Source organism: Mucor velutinosus (assembly GCF_035048745.1).
Source record: "Mucor velutinosus strain NIH1002 chromosome Unknown tig00001551, whole genome shotgun sequence".
In the NCBI taxonomy this organism is placed as follows: domain Eukaryota; kingdom Fungi; phylum Mucoromycota; class Mucoromycetes; order Mucorales; family Mucoraceae; genus Mucor; species Mucor velutinosus.
Window position 1 is genome coordinate 139,926 of NW_027041919.1, and position 22,669 is coordinate 162,594.

Below are 22,669 nucleotides of genomic sequence, written 5' to 3' on the forward strand. Positions count from 1 at the left end.
ATCTTCAGGTAGAGCAACTCTACAGGTTACACAGTTTCTAGCTTGAACAGGAGGCATGATAATTCGATTTGATTTTAACAAAAAGATATTTCATACACTTTATGCAAATTGTGATGCTTGATGTTCTTGGTGGAGGGGCTAAGCCCCCTCCCCCAAACCCCCTCCCCATTGCCGGCTTCGCCGGTGGTTATGCCCTCGTTTGTTCTGGCTTTTAATACTATTAGATTTTAAAAGGATATGATTGGCTTGTCTATTTTTTTTTCATAGTTTTCCAGTATATATATTTTAGATTTTAGATAGATCTTTTTCCGCATGGCAATGGTAATGGTGCAGATCATCCAACAAAAGATTTCAACGTAAGATTCATGCAAACAAATTTCACAGCGCGCGTGTTGCTTAGGAATACGAAGCAATATCCAAATCGACACAACATAACAGTGTAACTGCATAACCACGTTTTGGCTTGTTTGTTTTTTTCTTTTTTCATAGATTTTTGTAATCGTCTCTAACGGAAAAGTAACCCTTCTTTTTCTTAATAATCACAATGGAGGGAAGATCCCGCGGATACATGATACAATAGTGTAACCACAATGTATTTTACCATTACATTGACCCTAATTTAAATGACCGGTTCACTTTTGTTGAGAGATAGAAACAGCATCAGATCACAACTCAGTCCTTTCCCTCAGATGTCCTATATCGCAAATAGCAGTAGGTACAACTGAGCTTGTTCGCTTTTAGCATGCCATTACATTGAATTAAATCATTGTATTACATGATGTATATTTGTTTTTTTTTATGAATAACGCCGTTGCACAAACATTCGATGGATATGTGCTGATTTGTTTAATCTAAAACCGATGGTGTTGTGTATACATTTCACATTGTCCACTGGTAATAATAACACACTCTGGGAAGAATTGAGACAATTAGAGTTATCTGTCTGAATCAAGTATCCATGATGCCAAAACATACACTTTTCGTTCTTCTGGACAAGCTGTTGATGTACGTGTGATTTCCCTCCTCTCATTTACTGCAGAGCAGTACAAAACAACAGTTGGGGATTTGCAATCGTTGCCATCAGCTAGATGAAACAGTTTCATCAAGATGCTTAACCATGATCAAGCCATCAGAGTATCATCACTGATAATCTAGCCTGGGACCCTCGCTGTTAGATGCGCTTCTTTTTCTTTACGAGTTTTAAATGCCATTTAGGTTTTGATTACGCTTCGACAGGGTAGGGAAAACCTTTGTAGATCTGGATGAATTGATTCATTATTCCCAAATTATATGGCCATGGTTGTTGCAACTGTATATAGACGTTCATACAGGTGGAACTAGTAAATACCGCTTCCCGTAGTAGTCTTAGTTCTGGATGTTGAGCACCCCTGATTGTAACAAATAACAGCTTGATTATATTGGATGGTGGGTATATTATATAGCATTGCCTTTCAGAGCTGATGCTATCTCGAATAATCACAGTTCAGATCATGGACGTACCTCACAATAAACACTGAGAGCTTGCTGGCCACAGTTGTACATGTTCACGATGATCTTGATTGCATGGTTGGTTTTCCGAGGGAACGGATTTAGTGCAAAACGGTGTACACGGAAGAATATTTGACATGGATGATGATGCAGATTAAAAATCAATACAAGACGTACTCTTTCTTTATTATTAACTTTTGAGAAGCAAACGCTATAAATTATGATACTAGTGCACCAAAGAAAGTGTCCTGACTCGATTCTGCTGTTGGTATAGATATTTGCATAATAGCTTCGACTTATTTTTGTCAGGTCTTTTTCACAAATGTTTACATGATGAGTGGTTCGTCACTATTTGAAAGGCGGTTCAAATGGAGATATGCATCAGTACCATACCTAAATCAAGTAAAAGTGCGGTTTAGATCATCTCTGGCATATGTCTGTAATACCTTGTAATATTTACCCTTCCATTGATATCAACTTCAAATCACCACCAAAGTATCTCGCATACTACACATCCAGTTAGTTTTGGTCTGTTCATGCATAATTTAAGAAACTAGTACTTGCCAGTCTTGAAATGGGCAATCCATAACCGAAGCCTGCCATGGGTGCTTTGAACTCTGACTTGTTAAACTCTGGTTCCAATTCTTGAGCTTGTGCTGTTGTGTACTAGTTTGAAGCTGTTTAGTTTTCATGCATATTTCGCCCGCAGTCATCATCTTGTGTACCATGTATGTCCAAACAACTGGAATACCAGAACGAGGCAATCCACCACCTTCATCTGAGATTTTTATAGTAATATCCTACCATGACAAGCTGAATACATGGTGCAAAAATCATACGCATGAACCTTTTTTTTTTTTTTTTTACCTCTTTTCCATGTGCAATAACTAGCTTGATAGGTGGGTATTCATCCTCGTAATCAGGACCAAATCTCTCAACCACAGCACGCAACGAGTTTTTGAGCAACTCAAACACCATATGGTTCAAATGCGATGGCACATACATGAATTCAATGTCGCCAGGACAAAACATCTTTACCTCCGGGGCTCTAAACAGTCCGTAATGATCCTCACAAATGAATCGGGCATTGGCAATGGCATCTTGAGCAATGTCTTTAATGTTTGTCCTGGTGCATATGACACCTACATAATTTCGCATAAATGGGCCGCGATACAGTGCTGAATGCTGACCTATCAACATTCGAATACCAATTCTGGACATGTAGAAACGATCCAGAAACTGCTGAACGTCTGCATCGATCATACTCGTTTTTCGATGCTGTTTGTATTCCATGATACCCTGTGCCATGGTCGTCACTACTGGATCGTGTCTTCGTTTAATATTCTCGATGGCTTTCACGAATGAATCCGTGTACGACAGTATAGGAGGTGTGCACTTGATGTTTTCAAAATTGTTGTAGTATCGATGTCCTATTGTCGGATAGTATTTTCCGGTTGGTTTCGACTGTGGAATAGCGAGGTTGGGTGAACTTTGAGGTAACGATTGGGAATTTTTGGCTGCATCTCGAAAGGAGGCTTTCAATTCTGAGGTGATCTCTGGCGGTGGTAGTTCTATTAATTCCTAGACAATATGAAATCATTCAACATACAGTACTGTAAAAAGAGATTTGAATGCTACCTGAAATGATTGTGCATACCAGTTCTTCACTTTGATGATGGATGGCATATCGCCTAGACTTCGAGGTAGCTCGTCTAATTCTTTCACACGATGGGCCAAACGAATAGGTAGTTCCTCTATGTCAAATTGGCTTTGTGTCAAAACAGGTGTATATATTGAATGTTCGGGCCCCTTACCATGTAAAAATTGGCTTGCTTTGAAGAATGTAGCTGGTGAAGGCTTTTGGCCTTTTGTGTATATGATACAAATATACATGAATGTTGAATTTTTGCAACATGTGATTTTCTGTAGCCTTACCAAACATGACCATTTGTCTCAAAGAGACTCCAGTTTGAGGAAACTTTGCAAAATGCTTGATCTTTTCGTATAGCTGAGGATTTAGTTTAAACATGAAAGTTTTAAGTATGTAATGAAAAAAAAAAAAAAAAAAAAAAAGCGTGAAGAAAAAAAAAAAGTAAACTTGCGTTTTGAGAGTTCATGTGAAATAAAATTTGAGCCTTTGGTATCCAGCCAATCAAGACCCCTATGAGTGTATTTAAAACCTGGGGAAAAATGTTTGTATGTGGCATAAATTGTAAATAAGGGAGAAGACCCTGGGGCACGCACCTGGGCATGTAATTTCTCTGGCGAGATGTCAGAGCTTCATTATTTCAGATCAATGGAAGCGAACAACTTGTCAAATGTTGGTATTTTCAAATGATCTCCTATTGTCACCACAGTAAATGTCAAGAAAGATCAAGCCAAGCTGCATGAATTACCATCAAATGAAAGGCACCTTTCAGACATTTATTCAATACGAGCCTTTCGACACTTTGGGAGGTTTCCACCGAAGCGAAACGTAGGTCAGGAAACCAACCTACGTTCAAACAGCTCGCGCTACCGCGGGCCTTTAGCTAATATCGCAACATTAATATAGCTAAAATGTTAGAAGAACCCTGGTTGTTGATTGATATATAATCACTAATCATACGAGTGTTTATGCTTCGGATGGTTCTCTACCTTTGTTTCGCTTCGGTGAAAACCAACCTGCGCGGCGGCATCTCGCGCTACCAATTGCCCTTGCGTATCTTATCATAATACTACTACGTTCATGTTGACCCTCTACTTGCACATGAAAACCCTTCATATTATCTGTGGATCTGATTCTTATGTGATGCTTTACATCCATATACACGTAGTTACTACAGATACGGGCAAGTATCATACAGATATTATCCCTTATTAATCAAGAGTGTGTCTAATACAGCAAAATATGGGCGCATTTGAGCTATTTTTTCTCGCGTTCAAGGCCGTTTTAGAGTGCCAGAAGAGCGCCAGACAGTTGCTTTCATCCAACGCTTACTTCTTGATACGTTTGCTCAACTTTTTAGGGATCAAAAAAAACATGGCCAAAATTCGACTAAAAAGCACGAGGAGTACCTCATGGTTTTCATTGAAAATTAAACGATCGCGCTTTTCACCTTGATAACAAAGACTTTTACTATGGTATATCTTGAATCAAAATGTTTCTATCGATCCAACGTAACCGCTGAAATCATCTTTGTGGGACTTTGATATGTAAAATTTCGACGTTTTGGCCAGAAACCTCTTTTCGTATTCTTGTAAATTACTCAATAAGTTCATTAAAAACATCTATGTTACTTGGTACCATTGGATGAGCATTGAAAAGTACGCCAGGAATGTATTAGGAAGCATCGGATGATTAACACAGTTTATATAGTCGAATCTGCTGAAATAATTTGATCGAGTCGAAAATCGTCAAGATTTGGCCAATCTGGAACAGAATATAATTCTGGGGTTTAATTAATTTTGGCTGGTTGGGCCGGCTGGCAAACTCATGCCCTTGTAATCATGAAGGCAATACAGTAATAGATGCTTTTGAAGCGTATAGAAAGTAGGTGGCAGTAATAGCACTATTTTTAATCATGCTATTTTATATATTTTGATGCTTAAGCTACTCTCATTCCCAAAACATCAGTGCCGCTAATTCCTCATTACAGATCACAATTGCATACATCTTTATTTCAAAATAATGCATAATTTAATCGTTATAATTACAATTCAACGGTAATTTGAGACATCTATACTATTTTTTATCTCGTCATTAAAAACTTGCTCGGTGGGCGATTCTCGCTGGCTCTTGAGTTTCAAAAGCTCGATTGATAACGGCATGTTCTGTGTTTTTTTCCGTTTAATCATTTTACTCTGACCAGAATCCCCTCGCTAAAGAAATCGATTACATTGGCGTTGCTAATCCTATAGCATGTTTTAGCTTTTCCTGTTTCTTACCTGGTAGATGCTTGGCAATGAGCTACTGATGTAGAGGCGAGTTTGCAATCTTTAAGGCTCTATCAGACAGAACTTTAAAGCCTCTTTAGGGGGAGAGATACGCTCTGATTTTCTCTTGAGCGTTGATGTTTCATTGATCTCTGACTTGTTTGCCGATAATCACTCATGCTTGTTACGATGAGAGTCTAAAAATGTTGGTTAGATGTGATTACTCTTGTTGATGTCGATTTCTAAAATTGTTACTTGGAAGTTATCTTCAATATACTTCTTTAAAATGCGTTGCTTCAAGCCTGTCACGAGGAAGGATGTAATACGAACTTCAATGAATGCTACAAATTGCAATCAAAAGAAGAAATAGTTCCTCTTTGTTTGGACGATTTCTTCTGGCTTGGATGCTTTCTTATGGTTCCGGTACACTATCTTGGCTATGGATATACTCAGCAGCACGACTTGACTTCTCTTCTCCATTTTCTCTGGTCTTAGAGTGCATGTAAAACTTCTTGATAGACATCACAGGAAGCTCTTCCTAAACATAAGTTTGCTGTGCACTGCAGAAGATATTAGGAAGACGTAAACAAATATTTTTTGAAGCCTGCTTGCGTTAGAACCATTTAGAAAGATTGATGATACTATACTTTAGTACGAATTCAAATTGATGGGGAGAGGGTGAAGAGAAAACAAAAGCTAAAACATTACTTGGGAGACCTTGATATGCAAACTTCTGACATTTTTGCCAAAATAGTGTAGTTTTTTCATATTTTCAATAAGTTTTTTTCAAATAATATCTTTTCAATAGCACCGCTGAAAACGCGTTGTAAAGTAATGTAAGAGAAAGTATAAGTCGCACGACATACATAGTCGAATTGTGCATATAGTTCAATCAAGTCGCAAAACAAGGCCCTGTTATTATTATGCATTAATTAGCACTGGAGGAGCGGTAGCAGCAGCAATGATTATTTAAAGCTCCGCTTTTTCTGAAGCTTTCAGATTGGACAAATTCTGGTCAAAATTCGACCATGTAAAATGTGATAATCAGCCTATGGTTTCTAATGCCTTTCTGGAGTACTTTTGAAAGCACATCTAATGGTACTAAATACAACAGATATTTTAAAGAAGCTCATTGAGCAATTTCTTAAAATATAAAATAACGATTTGGCCGAAAATGTCGAGTTTTTGCATATGAAAGTCTAGCAAAAGAAGTTTCAGAGGCTGCCTTGGATCGATAGAAGCGTTTTGACTTAATGTATATCATAGCAAAAGTCTTCATTTTCGAGGTCAAAATCGCGATCGTTTGATTTTTGATCAAAACCATGAGAGGTGCCTCATGCTTTTTGGTCGATTTTTGTCCATCTTTTTTTTTTGGCCCAAAAAGTTGAGCAAACGTATCAAGAAGTGTTGGATGAAAGCAACTGTCTGGCGCTATTCTGGCACTCTAAAACCGCCTCAAACGCGAAAAAAAGCCATATATTGTATCCAAAATTCGCTGCATTTTGCAAACATTTCAGGAATACAGAAAACGCCAGTATGCTGTTTAGCCGTATATGGATTGTTACCATTGATTCAGACGTGCAACATCCAAAAAAAAAAAAAAAAAAAAAATCCCCAAATCCTTAGTCAAAGATTGTTTAAAAAGGGCTTTCACATGACAAAGGTTGGTTAAAAAGTAAAATTTTTGTGTACAATCGCTAGCTGATGCGTAATACGTTGCTTTTCTGACAGCTAAGCATTACAAACAGCAACTTCCCATTGATATCCTGTTTGAGTAATACGATATGTTATCTTCATGCATATCAAGCCACGACAGGCAATCTTAAGTCGAGATTAGCATTGGGAAGCAATCAACTATATCCAGCAGGAAATTGATTTTTGACTCATCAATTAGATATCTGACTATTACAGCATTTAAGCATCTCAGAACATCTCTCTATGCACATTCATACTTATCAGATCATTTTTCTTTGCAAGGTCTTCGAAAATGAAATGCCACTAAAAGTTCGGTTTTACACTTTGATTTGGCATATGAAAATTTCCCTCCACAAAACTTTATTTCTGGCCAATACAAATTGAAAAGGACCATATTGCATCTGGTTGCTTTTGTAGCTCTTTGTATAGTCTATTAAGAAACTGAGGATAATTATCAGCATTACAACCTAATGGGTCTTGTAAGACTGCCTGAGCGCTTTTGAATATATTACAAGCATCCCAAAGAAACTCTTTGCTGAGTGCATCCGATTTCCCTAATTTTGAAGGTGTATGAGAAAATTGATCCAAGCTATTCATAGGCGGAAAACCTCACCTAAATATACATCCTTATTTTCATAGTGATGGATCCGAAACTGTTGGTTTTTTAATAAAGATTGCAATTTGAACGCAATGTAAGGTTCTTGGCCTCTGCTTTCAATGACATCCTTGACTGTATAAAATGTTGCTCTTAGCATTTACAATACGAGTGATGATCAAACTTTTCGAAATACATACAAATCTTTCCCGCATATTTCACGAAATCATTTCCTCTTTCCTGTGTTCCCAATGGTGGATTAACATACGATATTATATCATATAAACAGGTACATACAAGCATTCCACATTCGACTATCTGAAGATATCCTCCAGGTTTCAGTATCCGGTAGGCTTCTTCAATCACCACGGGCCATTCTTCGCCTTTCAAGGCAATGATAAATAGTCGTATATTTACAAAATCAAAAGTGTGGTCTGAAAATGGTAATCTCTCTAGGGCATTGCCTATTTGAAAGCTAACATTTGGTGGTCGAATGTTGTTTGGAAATATGTCACACATGTCCACACCGATAAACTGACTTGATGGGTACTCTGTAGCAACATCCTAAAATGACTCTATCAGTATACATGGCTCGATCATTTTATTGCATACATGTCGCTTTTACCATCAGCCAGGTACCAGGTCCGCAACCTAAATCTAGAACTACTGTATCGCCCTTTTCCATATCTATATCCTTGAGAATAATGTTGGATATATTTCTATTTACCGGGAATTAGCAGCTGATTCACACGAAAACACAGTAACAGTACCCTCCAAAGAGCGTTTTCAATGCAAAGTGTTGCTAATGTGATGGGATCAATGTTAATTGGGTTATCTGATTGAGCATGACAAAGCAGATACTTTACACCAATCAGTCTATCCATCTCTTCGTCGTCATTAGGAAACCAATATGCTGAATTCGCAACATGATGAAATGTTCTTCCACTCATGAACATGCTGTCTGTGGTTGAGTTTATGCTCGAAACTGCATGCTTCTCATTGTAAGGTGGGCTGGTCGATGCTGACTTTATGCTAGGAATATCGCTGCTATTTGTGTTGTATGTTTTTTTGGGTGTTTGTAATGAATTTGTAATACGTTTCTTCTTTTTGGATATTGAAGTCGATAATTTAACACCCATAATTATCAAAAGTAGAATTGGTAAAAAGGAAGAAATGAAAAAGGAAGACCTTTCATTTGAGAGAAAAATCTTTTATATCATAGCTAAGATGTACAACGCTAATCGTGTAACAAAACCAATACACTTTGGATACAAGAGTTCCATTGTAGTACATCAGACTTTCAATTTCATTTCTCGACTTTGTACCTTAATAGTAAACTAAAGAAAAAGATTCAGATTAACCTTTTTTTGAATGCACGAATCATATGCAGTTTATCTATTTCGATTTTTCCTTTTTACGCATTTTACAGTAACAATTCTACTCTTTTTCACTCTCTTAAAGAGCTCAATATCAGTCTTCATGGTACTGAGTAAAAGATTTACATCGGCTTGATACTATTATATAGCTTGGAGCACTCAAAATAGAAACCCACGTTGTGTGGAGACCTGTTTAGTAAATATTTTTTTCCACATGTTTTACTAATGAATCGATCGCAATCAGCATTTCTAAAACTTCTGGAAGCGTTGCACTTACTTATATTGTTTAGTAAGACGATATAACCACCGCTATTCATTTGTTTTGCTAACATGGCAAAGAATATCTCAAGACCCGATTATTTGGGTCATTCTACTCATTCGAGTTGAAGCAAGTAAACATGATCTTAAAAAAAAAAAAAAAAAAAAAAAAAAGAAAAAAAAAAGTAAAGCTCCTCCTAAAAACGATAGAGAATCCAAACTTGCAACATGAATGATTTGGTGCATGAACAAATGGGTACAGTGCAACTGCAGTGCTATCATACACTGTGCAAAAAGTTTTTCCTTGAACATGTTTGGTTCATCGATGCACTCTAACAGTTTTGAGGATGAATTTATTATCCGTATAAATTATGGATTCAATTGAGCTTGAAAATGCCTATCATCACAAAGTATCCTTTGATCTCAAACTGTGAGCCTATAAACCAACCAATAGAACCTTTGACCAAGCAGCATGAAGATTCTCCAGCGCCGTTTGCACAAAACTCTAAAGACAATAGGAATTTTGAGAAGCAAGCACAAACCTCCATATGTTCCTTCGTTCCATCTTTCGTCTCATCCATGCACTGTAGGACAAAGCGTCTGATGAAGATCTCGCTATTGCACAAATTGAACTTTCACTCTTTACTTGAAGAACAAACGCAAGAAGAGCAAGCCCTTGGAGTCGAGGTTTCATTCAAGAGTGTCGTTTTGTCTATTAGGTTCATGAAGGACAAGAACAATTAGTTTAGCAGGAGCTCTATTTTGCTAGACAGATGCCAATAAGCTACTGAATATTCTCTGACCTGAAATCCTGTTTTCAAGAGTATGTGCCACAATCAATATACAAAGCTCTGCTCACCTCGCTTTCCATAATAATTAACACTTTCAGGAACATGTGGCCCACCAGACGGTTTTGAGGTGATGCAGCCATTATTGTGTAAAAGGTGAATATGCGCATAAATCTCATGATCTATTCAAAATCAACAAATTAATAAATGCTCTTCATACACGAGGATTTCTGCACGGGATTGATAAGCTACAACGCGACATAGCATATCAATGTTTGTGAATCTCCGTAGATGTATTATGATTCAATCATTAAACTTGAAGAAATACTACTCGAGGTATAATATCCACCTTAAGGCAATCATTGATACTAATGTGTAGACGATGAGATTATATCGCTCGACTTGAGTACAAGTACACAAAGCTGAAGGCGATTTTTTTCTTCATGAAACCATAGGCCACAAGACGCATGAATCAATCAACAAGGCAAACCTTGAAGTATGTATCATACTTGTAAGTTTTGATTCTTGCGTTTTGAATAGGTTACCGATGGTAACGTTTTTACTATTAGTTGAGTAATAGACAATTGAGTACGATCGAAGCTGCAGGCTTACAAGCATTGGTTCTTTCCAATTGCCATCATTGGGAAATCTTTTGATCTACACGACTCTTCGTTTACTGTCGAAGTAATTGCTTTGTAAATATTTTGGTTCTATTATGGACATTGTCTTGCGCAAGTCTCCTAATACCCTTATCGAGTACATAACTTTTACAAATTTGACAGGCTAAAATGAGGTTAATTTCAAAATTACAGTCGTGAACACGTCTGCACTACAGGGAAAGAGCTTATAACCTTTAACAAGTTTAAAAGGAACTGCTAAGCCTTCGGCAGAGATATTGATTTGATCCTGGTATCTGAAGATACAGATTTCTTTGCTGGCAACACTACCTCCAAGCTTGAATCAGCAAACGAAGAATATGCGCGTCAATAGAATCCTGCTGTCAAAGCTACTAGCTTTCTCCTTCAACACCAAGACATATTCACAATAAGATTAGACTTTACAGATAATGTATCATACCTTGTTTGTGGTTGTTTTCCTACATCTGATCGTTATTCATTGTCAAGAAATTCCAAGAAGCATACATGGCAAAGCTAATCTCTTTTCTGAATTGTCAAGGTCTTTTTTTTAAAAAATTTTGTTTATTGATTGAGCCGCGTACACTAGGAGTACTGGGTCGAAGTGAAGAGGCGGGTGCAATTAAAAAAGAGATAATAAAAAGAAGGTAAAATATTAACTAAACTAAACTAAACTAAACTAAACAGAACTATCGAAACTATCAAAACTACAAGAGGGAATGGATTTGATCCTCATCCACTGTCTGGTGAACAGTGGAGCGGACATTCACCAGAATCGCCTCAGGGACAAGGATGATGTTGTCAAAAACAAAGCGCATATGGGCTAGCCATGTTTGAGACAGGGTGATAAGTAGGGTTCTGTATGGATGGATGCCTTTGACTTGGGAGTACCAGATATCCGAAAAGTCCAGGGACAGAAGAGCCTCTTTGATGTCAGTGATGGACGTCGTGGGCCATAGGAATTCAAAAATGACGCCTAGCCATACCTTTTCTTTGGATGGACAGTCAAAGAGCAGGTGGCTGGCAGTTTCATTGGGAGACAAGCAGACAGGACAATTGTGAGACTCGAAGACTCCAGGAATTGTCAAGGTCAGCATCTGCTATTTTACTCTAAATTTGCTTTTTCAAATCAATGATCATAATCAAGTGCTAATGCATTCGGCCTTCTCCGGTCAGCACAGCCAAAAAAAAAAGGACAATTTTATGAAGTCCATGGCTTCTCATGAAGTTGGAAGTAATACAAACTTCATCTTCGCTGTGATATGATATGTCGCATCAAGATCTCACACTATGTTCTTGGGCTATTCTTTGGATTTTCTGGATAAATTTATGCCAATCAGGGTTGATAGTAAGCCAGCTTATCATCATGATATAGGTCGAATACAACGAAAATACATATACGCATCTTATCAATATATCCGGAATAAAAAATGTATATTTGAGGCAGCTTCAATCATCTAGACAATGTTGATATAATATTTACTATTTCTGTCAAATATTAGATGATGTTCGTATTGAGGAAATGCTTGGTTCTAAGGAACAAATATCTTGTCAACACCGTTATTGACGCATGGGCAATGCTAAAATAAAAACTATATAGTGTCCATTGATGGACATTGGAGTAATGTCAGTGCGTATATCTACATGTAGCAAACAGCAAAGCCATGTGGTCCAGATTCACAGGCATGTTTATCCGAAATTTTAATATGTACGTATACTTGAAGGTTTTATATTATGCAACATGTATAAATCAAGAACAACCTGCAAACTTTTTGATGTTTGTGTGAAGCTCTGATCACATTTGCCACAAATATAAAATGGTTCTATAATTTTCAACTATGAAATCCCGACATTTGTAGATGTAGATGGTGATATGAGCTGTAGATGCCCGTGTGAAGAATATCATCCACTCAGAAAAAAAAAACATTTAATTCTTGCTATTATTCAACCGATAGAGTATCACAAGCATTGCAATACAAACAATTTGGGTAGTCTGCTTTCACTATCATCCAAGGAGTCGACAAACAAAAGATAGCCCTTTTCAAATGGACATCATTCAGGCACATTTGAACTATACAAGCTCCCATTGAAGATCGTTTCAGTCTTTTTCCTTGATCAATGTAGTTTTCCAATAGCCAATATGTTGAAAAAACACTTTTATATTATCATATTTTACATTTTTTAGTAACAATTAAGACATTTCGAGTGGGTAGACATCACAATCTATGCAAAATGTAAACCTCTACAATGCTTTAAAAGGCAAGTTTTTTTTTTTCAAGAAAAAAAAAGGTGACTACTCTGACAGAGTGGATGTACTCGGGGCCATGATGTTGCCTGTAATGGTAGGTAGATCAAACCTTGCTTCCCCAATAGATACGAATCATCTTCTATTCAAAGGCATTCACGCGCCAATTTCGAAATTGAATAAATATAATGAAATCCACTCTGGAAACTTGCTCTTCTTCTTCTTCTACTTATTGTACTATAGTCAAATCTCCAAGAGACACAAATTGCTTTAGAAATGTTGTCTCGCATTGCTATTAGATCCAAGAGTGCTGTTGCACGTTTACCTACACAACGCTTGGTTACTCAACAATTCAGACAGCCCATCATCGTCACCAAGCCTTTTGTCCGTTTCCAACATACAACAAAGCCTGCTCTTGCTAAATTAGCTCCTCTTGATACATTCCCTCGTCGTCATCTTGGTTCCGAATCCAATGAAGTCAAGAGCATGTTGAATCAACTCGGTGTTAAGAGCATTGATGAGATGCTTGCAAAGACCATTCCTTCCGCTATTCGTTCTCCCAAGCCTCTTAGCATCCCTGAGGGTGTTCCTGAACGTCAATTGCTCGCTCGTCTCAAGGACATTGCTTCCAAGAACAAGATCAACCGTTCCTACATTGGTCAAGGTTATACTGATACCATTGTGCCCAATGTCATTTTGCGTAACATTCTCGAGAACCCCGCATGGTATACTCAAGTAAGTGCCTTTATTACAGGCTGATAGAATACACGGTGTTAATCAAATGTCCTTGTAGTATACTCCTTACCAACCTGAAATTGCTCAAGGTCGTTTGGAATCTCTCTTGAACTATCAAACCATGATCACTGACTTGACCGGTATGCCTATTGCAAATGCCTCTCTCTTGGATGAAGGTACTGCTGCTGCTGAGGCCATGTTGATGGCATGGCAAGCTGGTCGTCGCAAGAAGAACCTCTTTGTTGTAGACGAAAACTGCCACCCTCAAACCATTGCTTGTTTGAAGACTCGTGCTGAATCTTTCAACATTGAGGTCGTCGTTGCTGATACTTTCCACTACAACTTTGCTGAGAACAAGAAGAACCTTTGCGGTGTCTTATTACAGGTAATTTTTTTTTCCTATAAATGTGGGGAAAGGCGTGTGATAGAAAAAGATGTAAAAAATCAGGGAGGAGATCCAATGTAGCATTCATTTATAGTGTGAATCTATATTTCTATCTGCTCTGTATACCTCATCTATCTCTATCTTTGGTGTGTTGAAATACCGACTTGATACTCACATTCGTCTTGTTATTAGTATCCTGATACTCGCGGTTCAGTCAAGGATTATGAGGAATTAACTGCTAGTGTTCATGCTGCTGGTGGTCAAGTTGCTGTCGCTACTGATTTGATGGCTTTGACTTTGCTCAAGTCCCCCGGAGAATTCGGCGCTGATATGGCTCTCGGTAACTCTCAACGTTTCGGTGTCCCCATGGGCTTCGGTGGTCCTCATGCTGCCTTCTTTGCCTGTAAGGATGAACACAAGCGTCGTATGCCCGGTCGTTTGATTGGTGTCTCTAAGGATGCTGACGGAAACCACGCCTACCGTCTTGCTCTCCAAACCAGAGAACAACACATTCGTCGTGAAAAGGCTACCAGTAACATTTGTACTGCTCAAGCTCTCTTGGCCAACATGTCTGCCATGTATGCTGTCTACCACGGTCCCGAAGGTGTTAAGGCCATTGCTCAACGTATCAACAACTTGACCGCTGTCTTGGCTGAAGGTGTTCGCAAGGCTGGTTATACTATCGAGAACGATGGTAACTTCTTCGATACCCTTGCCATCAAGGTTGGTAACTCTTCTCATATCCTCAACAAGGCTTCTGCTGCTGGTATCAATCTCCGTGCTATCGATAACGGCACTGTAGGTGTCACCCTCGATGAAGCTGTTACTCAACAAGAGCTCGGTAAATTGATTGACGTCTTCCAAAAGGAAGGTGCTCCCGCTGTCACTGTTGAAGAGCTCTCTAGCGTTCTTGATGCCAAGTCTGTTACCTTCCCTGGTCAACTCAAGCGTACCTCTTCATATTTGCAACACCCTGTCTTCAACTCTTATCACTCTGAGACCGAGATGCTCCGTTACATCCACCACCTCGAAAGCAAGGATCTCTCCTTGGTTCACTCCATGATTGCTCTTGGTAGTTGTACCATGAAGTTGAATGCCACCTCTGAAATGATCCCTGTTACATGGCCCGAGTTCTCCAACATTCATCCTTTCGCTCCTATTGAACAGACTGAAGGTTATGTTACCATGCTCGATGAACTTGCTGATGACTTGAAGGAAATCACTGGTTTCGAAGGTGTCTCTCTTCAACCCAACTCTGGTGCTCAAGGTGAATATGCTGGTCTCCGTGTCATCCGTGCCTACCACCACGCTCGTGGTGATACTCAACGTAACGTTTGCTTGATCCCCATCTCTGCTCACGGTACCAACCCTGCCTCCGCTGCTATGTCTGGTATGGATGTTGTCATTGTCCAATGTGATAACGACGGTAATTTGGATATGGAGGACTTGAAGGCCAAGGCCAAAAAGCATAAGGACAAATTGGCTGCTGTCATGATCACTTATCCTTCTACTTTCGGTATGTTTGAGGCTGGTGTCTCTGAGGCCTGTAAGGTTGTCCATGAAAACGGTGGTCTCGTCTACCTTGATGGTGCCAACTTGAACGCTCAAATTGGTTTGACCAAGCCTGCTGAAATCGGTGCTGATGTCTGTCACATGAACTTGCACAAGACTTTCTGTATTCCTCACGGTGGTGGTGGACCTGGTATGGGCCCTATCGCTTGTACTAAGGAACTTGAACCTTATCTTCCCGGTCATCCTGTCATTGCTTGTGGTGGTCAAAACGCCATTGGCCCCGTCTCTGCTGCTCCCTACGGTTCTGCCTCCATCTTGCCTATTTCTTGGGCTTACATCAAAATGATGGGTGGTGAAGGTCTCACTCAATCTACCAAGCTTGCCATCTTGAACGCCAACTACATGGCCAGCCGTCTCGGTGAGCACTACGAAATCTTGTATACCAACGAGAATGGCATGTGTGGTCACGAATTCATTGTTGATATCAGACCTTTCGTCGATAACGGTATTGAAGCTATTGATGTTGCCAAGCGTCTTCAAGATTACGGTTTCCACAGTCCTACCATGTCATGGCCCGTTACCAACACTCTCATGATTGAACCTACTGAATCTGAGAGCAAGGCTGAACTCGATCGTTTCTGTGATGCCATGATTGCTATCCGTGGTGAAATCCAACAAGTGATTGACGGCAAATTGCCCAAGGGTGACAACATGCTCAACTCTGCTCCTCACTCTATCAAGACCTTGATGGCCGATAAGTGGGACCGTCCTTACTCTCGTGAAGTTGCTGCTTTCCCTATGCCCTATCTCCGTGAAAAGAAGTTCTGGCCTTCCGTCTCTCGTGTTGATGATGCCTATGGTGACCGTAACTTGATGTGTACTTGTCCTTCACCTGAGGAATACATGGAGGAAAACAACTAATTGGGATTCTGTAATTTTATGTAATTTTTCCTTAGAGCAACACTCCTTTTTCTTTTCTCTCTCATTTTGTATGTATAATAGACTCTTTTTCCACCAATATTTAAATTTCAACAATCATTCATCGATTCTTATATCCTAACAATAAAAATCATTTAACTACAAATATCTGTTTTCGTGATAAAATTTGTAAAGTGTATTTATGAGAGGTAATAAATGTATGAGATATCAAAAAAAAGTCTTTCTATCTTAGAATTGGATACCAACAATTGCGTACTTTTTTTCTGTCAAAAAATGATCTGCATATCAGGGTCAGCTTCCTAAATTACCAAATCGGGAAATAATTTGACACATCAAGTCCGCTCAGGGGTATTGGGCATGCCTTAAATCTTGCGAGCATAATGTCTGACATCTGCCATCCACCATCATCTCTAATATATTTACCAAAAAAGCATATATAAAAAACAGAGACATAAAAAAATTAAAGCACTGTGCGCCGTACAAGGCTTGAAAAAACCACGGGCGAAGCTGGCATTGGGGAGGGGGAATTGAGTTGGTCCCTCCACCAAAAACATAACGCATCAAAATTTGCATGAACCGACTTTACCGAAATTAGTATGCCTTCTATTTGAATTAGAGATTGCATAGGATGCAGAACTACCTTTCTAGAAGATTCAGTCACCAAAAATGTGATGCATAATGTGTAAATAAAAGCAATAAAGCAAAACACAATCAAATTTGACAGCTTTGAAGCCTTCATATCTTAACATATAGGCCTTTCTGAGCCACCGGAATAAGGCCAAACAATTGTACTTGAGTAGTAGTAACTTACCGACGCCTTTGCTCAACTTTTTGGGATCAAAAAAACCATGAGGGGTACCTCATGATTTTTATCAAAAATCAAACGATCACGTTTTCAACCGCAAAAACAAAGACTTTTGTTATGGTATATATTGATTCAGATTGTTTCTCTCGATCCAACGCAGCCTCTGAAACTACTTTTGTGAGGTCTTTGTATGCAAAACCTCAACATTTTCGCTAAAAACCTCATTTTATATTTAGCTGAATTGCTCAAAAGATCCATTCAAAACACCTATTTTACTTGGCAACATCGGAAGCGCCTTGAAAAGTACTCCAAGAATGTATTAGGAAGTGCGGGCTGATCATTACAATTTAAATAGTCGAATCTTGTAAAATAGTTCGATCAAGTCGAAAAAAAAGACAAAATGTGACCAATCTTGAGCAGAAAAAGGATTCTGAATTTGAACCAATTTTGGCAGCGGGCAGCACTGCTGCAGGCTGACCCAAATGTCTTTCTGACGATAACTTTAATGATTGCGGTGCTGATTAAATAGGGATCATGAGCTGAAAGATCAGTCGCTCAGCTTGAATACTTTTTTTTTTTTTTTTTTTTTTTTTTGCATTTGTTGGAAATTTTTTCTATAATAACGGTGTTTTTGCAATGACAATCTCTCAAAAAAAAAGTTGCTGTAAATCTTATACAAGTCCTGTATTTACGCATGGCCAGCTTTATGCCGCCATCTAAAGGGCAACAGCAGCGAATGGGATGATAATTCTACTACCAGAAAATGTGGTGTACAAATGCTGCATAAACCTTGAACTCATTTTACATCACTTTCGTTTGATATCCGTGTATAAGCAAAGGGGAGTACCAAGGAAACACCTCTCTCCTCTGATGGAGATCTCAATGGCGATGTTCTTATTGGTGATGATTTTAGTGGTGGTGTTTATATTAGCGATATTCCTATTGGCGATACCCATATTGGTAATATCCTTCGTGGTGATGCTTCTATCGTTGGTACGCTTAGTGGCGATGATGCCGTTAACAATCCAGGTGGCGATACTTCGGGTGTTCTTGATGCTGATGATGACGACGCTGGTGCTACTGCTAATGATCGTGGTCAGACAACAACATTTGAGCCTCTGCCAGAATCATACAAGATGCGCGCTGAAGATGTCGACCTTGGTTCTGGCCAATTTTTGAGGCGAAAGATCACTTTGAAAGACAAGAAAACAACAGAAGAAGGAAACAAGGTTCAAGAAATTGAGCAACAATTGTCGAAATCTAGTGTGTTGAGAGCCAAAGAGGCAGAGGATGTCATGTCAAATCCTGCTGCACACAAAAGCAATGGCCAAGCATTGCGAGCGTTCTACCACTCAAAGAAGCAGAGTACTCTCTCTAACAAGGTAGAGCGTATCGATAGACGTTTCCGTTCTCGTTTTGCTTCGCGTGAAAGATTCTTTTGTGCTAGTGTTCGATCCCAAACGTTACTTGCAATGCTCATTGGAGATCGTGGTCTTTGTATCGGCTCTCGTTTGAAGGGTCATATGAAGTATAGTGGAAAATGGAAACCTCTCTTACATTCATCTGTCGCCACTGTGCATACTACCGACGAACACAAGACATCCCAGACGTGCATGTACTGCTTTGGTCCCAACTTTTATCACACACAAACCACCAAAGCAAAGGATGGTAAGACCAAGACGAGGTCCATTCGTGATGCATTCATGTGCTTAAATCCTGCCTGTATATCTGTTCTCAATCACAGAGCTATTCAAGGTAGAGACAAGACATCTGTTTTGGCCATCGCTGTTTCTGGGCTTTCCACTCTCTTATTCAAGCAGCCATTGTCTGTATCCAATCCAAAACCCCAGTCAATCTAACACTGCCATTATTTCCAAGACCACTTCTTTCTGTAACAGAAACGAGAAAAGGGACGACAGCGGCACTACATTAGCGAACGCTTGAGTCTTCAAGGTAATAATGCGCTCAATCTGGCTTATTCAAGCAATTGCTTTACTAATTTGTCATTATTATTATTATACTCGCAAGATTCAAGTTTTCGGGGGGGGGGGGTATTGGTTTTGGTGCTTCTCAGCTTCCTAGCTTTCCAGATCAAGAATGAATGGATAGATAATGTGAACATTTTAACCCGTATTGACTTATTTTCAGAATAAATTATGGCAAGATATAAAGCTCTATTATAACGCTAATGTGTCAAAATCTACATTTTAAATCTATTCCAGTTTGTTGGTCGTTGAGAGCTATGTCTAGACGATGAAGTATCGAGATGAATTGGTATAGCTGACGGTCTTGATGTAAGAGTGTAAGACATTGAACGATTTGAGATGACGGTTTTATATTACCTCCCATGAGCACACTGAAATGGAAAAGTACACATCGATAATCTCTTTACAATTTGAGAGCACTGTTCAACAGTCAACTCGTCATTAAACATGATAGCACCTACGAATAACGCCATTAAACAGTGATTCAATACGCAAAGTAGCAATACTGTTATACTTCGACAAGCTCTTGATTTCAATATTTCCAAAATTCCTCTAGGGCATGTATTCGTTATAGCAAACTCATCCGTCTGCTCCATCACCCAATACATATGATCGAGAATGATGCTTTTCAAAAGAGAATGGTCGGCCATGCATCTCTCGGTGATGAGCTGCGGTATATGTGTTACAAAAATTTTGCTCTTTTGAAAATGAGAAGACTCTTCTGATATATCAAAGTACCGAGATTGCGACAATGATGTGACACGAGCAGCAGTATCATTTTGAACAAGTTGGATCTGGATACCCCACTTTTTCAGACATTTCAATATGCGATCATCGTTTTTCAACGTTTGATATTCAGTGGATGAATCAATGTCAATGGCTATGCTTGGCTCTAAAATGGTAGTCGATTGTATCCCAGTGGAGATCATCTCTTCTAGCTTAATGCGCTCATCTGCCGCATGCTGATCTATCATGATAAGTACCTTGTTGGGGCCATTCAACTGAAGCGCTATAAATTTTTTATCGACTTGATCAAGTATAGTGGCGTTTTGCAAATCCTGCTTTGATAGTTTATAAGATGTTTCGAGAAAGGGGCTTTTCGAAGGCCATGGCGTATCGTTTTTGAAGAGGAGGTCTAATGAGATTTTCGATTGATTGCTCGTTGTTTTCAAGTGTGATCTGTCAATATTGCTGCGTTTTGATGATGATGTTTGGCAGCTTATATCTGATGAAGGTGGAGGTGGTGGTACTGCTGCTGATTTTGATAACTGAGAGGGCGATAGGAAACTATGAGGATTACAAGTTGAATGAACGCCAACCCAAACTCGCCTTCCATAAAATACCTATTCCCTGTGATTGGATCGATATAAAACATGGTCTGTTTATTGGGATCCCACCAAGTCAAGTATTCGGGTTGTTGCTGTTGCTGTGTCTTTGGTTGTACTTGTTGAACAATTTCGCTTACATGTGAATGGCTTGACGCTGCAGAATGCGCTACGTATGGATCTACAACTTCCTTTTTGGTCTTGCCGGTCTTGAGTCTTTTGGGTTTCGGTTCTAGATTCACTCTCTCTTTTGTAAAACCAGAATGGTCCAAAAATTGTTTGGTGATCCTTGTTATCATAGTTTTGATGTTTTGATAATCATAAAATCCATCGAGCATTTCCAAATAAACGCTGATATCGTAACTGCTCCAAGTATCGCAGGTACACTTGATGATGTAAATGGGGTATTTTTGGATAAACCTGCCTACATTCAGTACATGAGATGATATGAATTTGCCATGATACTCAATAGATACCTTTTCCACTTTGACTAAATGCTGTCATCCTCTCTTCTTCCTGTATTTGATTTATTTTTTAAGCAATTTTCCATGACGAGATTAACATGACGTTTACCTTGGCCACTGAGAATTGGCTCGCAGAGAATAGATCAGATACGCATCTGTACAAATCACTGCTTGTTGGAACTAGATAATTGTTCAAGTCTTGGATTGAAGTTAGATTCGTATACTTTGTCCACGGCCTGGATGTAAGCACTCACATATGTATTGATGAGACTAACACAGGATACGTTGATCAGTTTGAAACTAACACGAGCTAATATCAGGACAGTGATATACCTTGTTTGGGTAGCTTTTAGGCGAAAAATAAGCTTTGGTCCTGAGGTTATTCAATTGCATCGATAATGTTTGAAAATGCTATTCGAACTTGATTTATAAATAGGTTCGAGGCTTAAAAAGTACACCAAAACTTACCTTGGTAATATCTTGGTTTAATATCTGCTTGAATGTCTGTATAGTCGAGCTTGTCTTTTTCAGCGTTAAAAGCTTGATGTTGCGAGCATTGTCCACAAGATTGAAGCTGACATGTGGAAATAAAATTGCGAACGTTGTTATCAGTCGCTTTACAGATTCAGAAATGACAACTTGTTGGTAAGATGAGGAAGAATCAGTTATTTGTCTTCGTCTCACAGGAAACTAAAGTAGAGCGTTAGCTCCTCTTTCTTATCAGGAACTTTACATACGCACCTTGTAGAACAGATCTCGAACAACAACATTTGTGCCTGAACGGTTCTTTCTTGTATGCTTGGAAACGCAAATTTCGCTCACCATCTTTCCATCCTGCGCAACACATAGTTAACGTATGAGCGGATACATCTTGATTCATTACATACCCTCCAAAACCCTTCAAATGTGTCGCTTGACAGATAGTGTCTTGTGATGATCTGGGTCAATGATTCGTTTACAATAGCAGCTAATGCTAATAAACAAAGTCAATAACGGATCACTCAAGACACTTAAAATTTATACCTTCACCGCGATACCCGTATGTTTTCAGTTGCTTGATGTCAGACAATGTATGGCATTTGGATGTAACTTTTGTAAAAATAAGCAAGAGTGACACATGATGGCTATTCAAACTCACCATGACGTTGGCCTATTCTACTCAAATCTTGTATTCCAATACCATCGTCGTTTACTTGCAAACTAAACTTTTCAATATCCAGGAATATTTCTATGTTGTTAGCCTTTGCATCGAGGGCTGTTATTTAGATGAATATGAGTACAAGTTGAGCATCTCAATTCGGCGATAGTCCAGTATATTTTACCATTCTCAATCAGCTCCTTGATACATTGCGTTATTGAGGTGATGACAAGAGATCTAATCAAAGCATGAATTTCCCAGATCAAAAAGACTAGACACGCAAGAAACTTACGATCTCAGTTGGCAAATGACACTTGTATCTAATAACTGAATTCTGTCTGACGGCATGTTGAGATGGGTGTACTGTAATGAAGGAAACCGAGGAA

General features: G+C 38.9%; 6 protein-coding genes across 6 annotated transcripts; 2 read left to right on the forward strand and 4 right to left on the reverse strand.

The window, feature by feature from the left end:
* Positions 1-1,814: 1,814 nt before the first annotated feature.
* On the reverse strand, positions 1,815-3,517 carry ATC70_007277 (uncharacterized protein; the record flags this gene model as incomplete). Its single annotated transcript, XM_064826539.1, has 8 exons — positions 1,815-1,881; positions 1,949-1,995; positions 2,053-2,154; positions 2,214-2,288; positions 2,356-3,069; positions 3,127-3,242; positions 3,303-3,353; positions 3,424-3,517. The coding sequence occupies 8 exons, from the start codon at positions 3,515-3,517 to the stop codon at positions 1,815-1,817; spliced, it is 1,266 nt and encodes a 421-aa protein (XP_064678399.1).
* Positions 3,518-7,458: 3,941 nt separating this feature from the next.
* Positions 7,459-8,832, reverse strand: ATC70_007278 (uncharacterized protein; the record flags this gene model as incomplete). The annotated part of the gene is made up of 7 exons (XM_064826540.1): positions 7,459-7,652; positions 7,712-7,828; positions 7,894-7,933; positions 7,991-8,257; positions 8,319-8,412; positions 8,464-8,495; positions 8,560-8,832. 7 exons carry the CDS (start codon positions 8,830-8,832, stop codon positions 7,459-7,461), a joined length of 1,017 nt encoding a protein of 338 aa, XP_064678400.1.
* Positions 8,833-11,457: 2,625 nt separating this feature from the next.
* On the reverse strand, positions 11,458-11,847 carry ATC70_007279 (uncharacterized protein; the record flags this gene model as incomplete). Its single annotated transcript, XM_064826541.1, has 1 exon — positions 11,458-11,847. One exon carries the CDS (start codon positions 11,845-11,847, stop codon positions 11,458-11,460), a length of 390 nt encoding a protein of 129 aa, XP_064678401.1.
* A 1,424-nt stretch (positions 11,848-13,271) lies between these two features.
* On the forward strand, positions 13,272-16,548 carry RRS1 (Rhodanese- sulfurtransferase; the record flags this gene model as incomplete). Its single annotated transcript, XM_064826542.1, has 3 exons — positions 13,272-13,730; positions 13,789-14,115; positions 14,308-16,548. 3 exons carry the CDS (start codon positions 13,272-13,274, stop codon positions 16,546-16,548), a joined length of 3,027 nt encoding a protein of 1,008 aa, XP_064678402.1.
* A 1,586-nt stretch (positions 16,549-18,134) lies between these two features.
* ATC70_007281 (uncharacterized protein) lies at positions 18,135-19,230 on the forward strand (the record flags this gene model as incomplete). The annotated part of the gene is made up of 2 exons (XM_064826543.1): positions 18,135-18,141; positions 18,206-19,230. The coding sequence occupies 2 exons, from the start codon at positions 18,135-18,137 to the stop codon at positions 19,228-19,230; spliced, it is 1,032 nt and encodes a 343-aa protein (XP_064678403.1).
* A 341-nt stretch (positions 19,231-19,571) lies between these two features.
* Positions 19,572-22,631, reverse strand: ATC70_007282 (uncharacterized protein; the record flags this gene model as incomplete). Its single annotated transcript, XM_064826544.1, has 15 exons — positions 19,572-19,659; positions 19,714-19,813; positions 19,871-20,643; positions 20,700-21,105; positions 21,158-21,197; positions 21,255-21,343; positions 21,400-21,415; positions 21,479-21,556; positions 21,614-21,835; positions 21,887-21,979; positions 22,033-22,118; positions 22,169-22,234; positions 22,284-22,400; positions 22,468-22,520; positions 22,576-22,631. The coding sequence occupies 15 exons, from the start codon at positions 22,629-22,631 to the stop codon at positions 19,572-19,574; spliced, it is 2,283 nt and encodes a 760-aa protein (XP_064678404.1).
* Between the last annotated feature and the right edge of the window lie 38 nt (positions 22,632-22,669).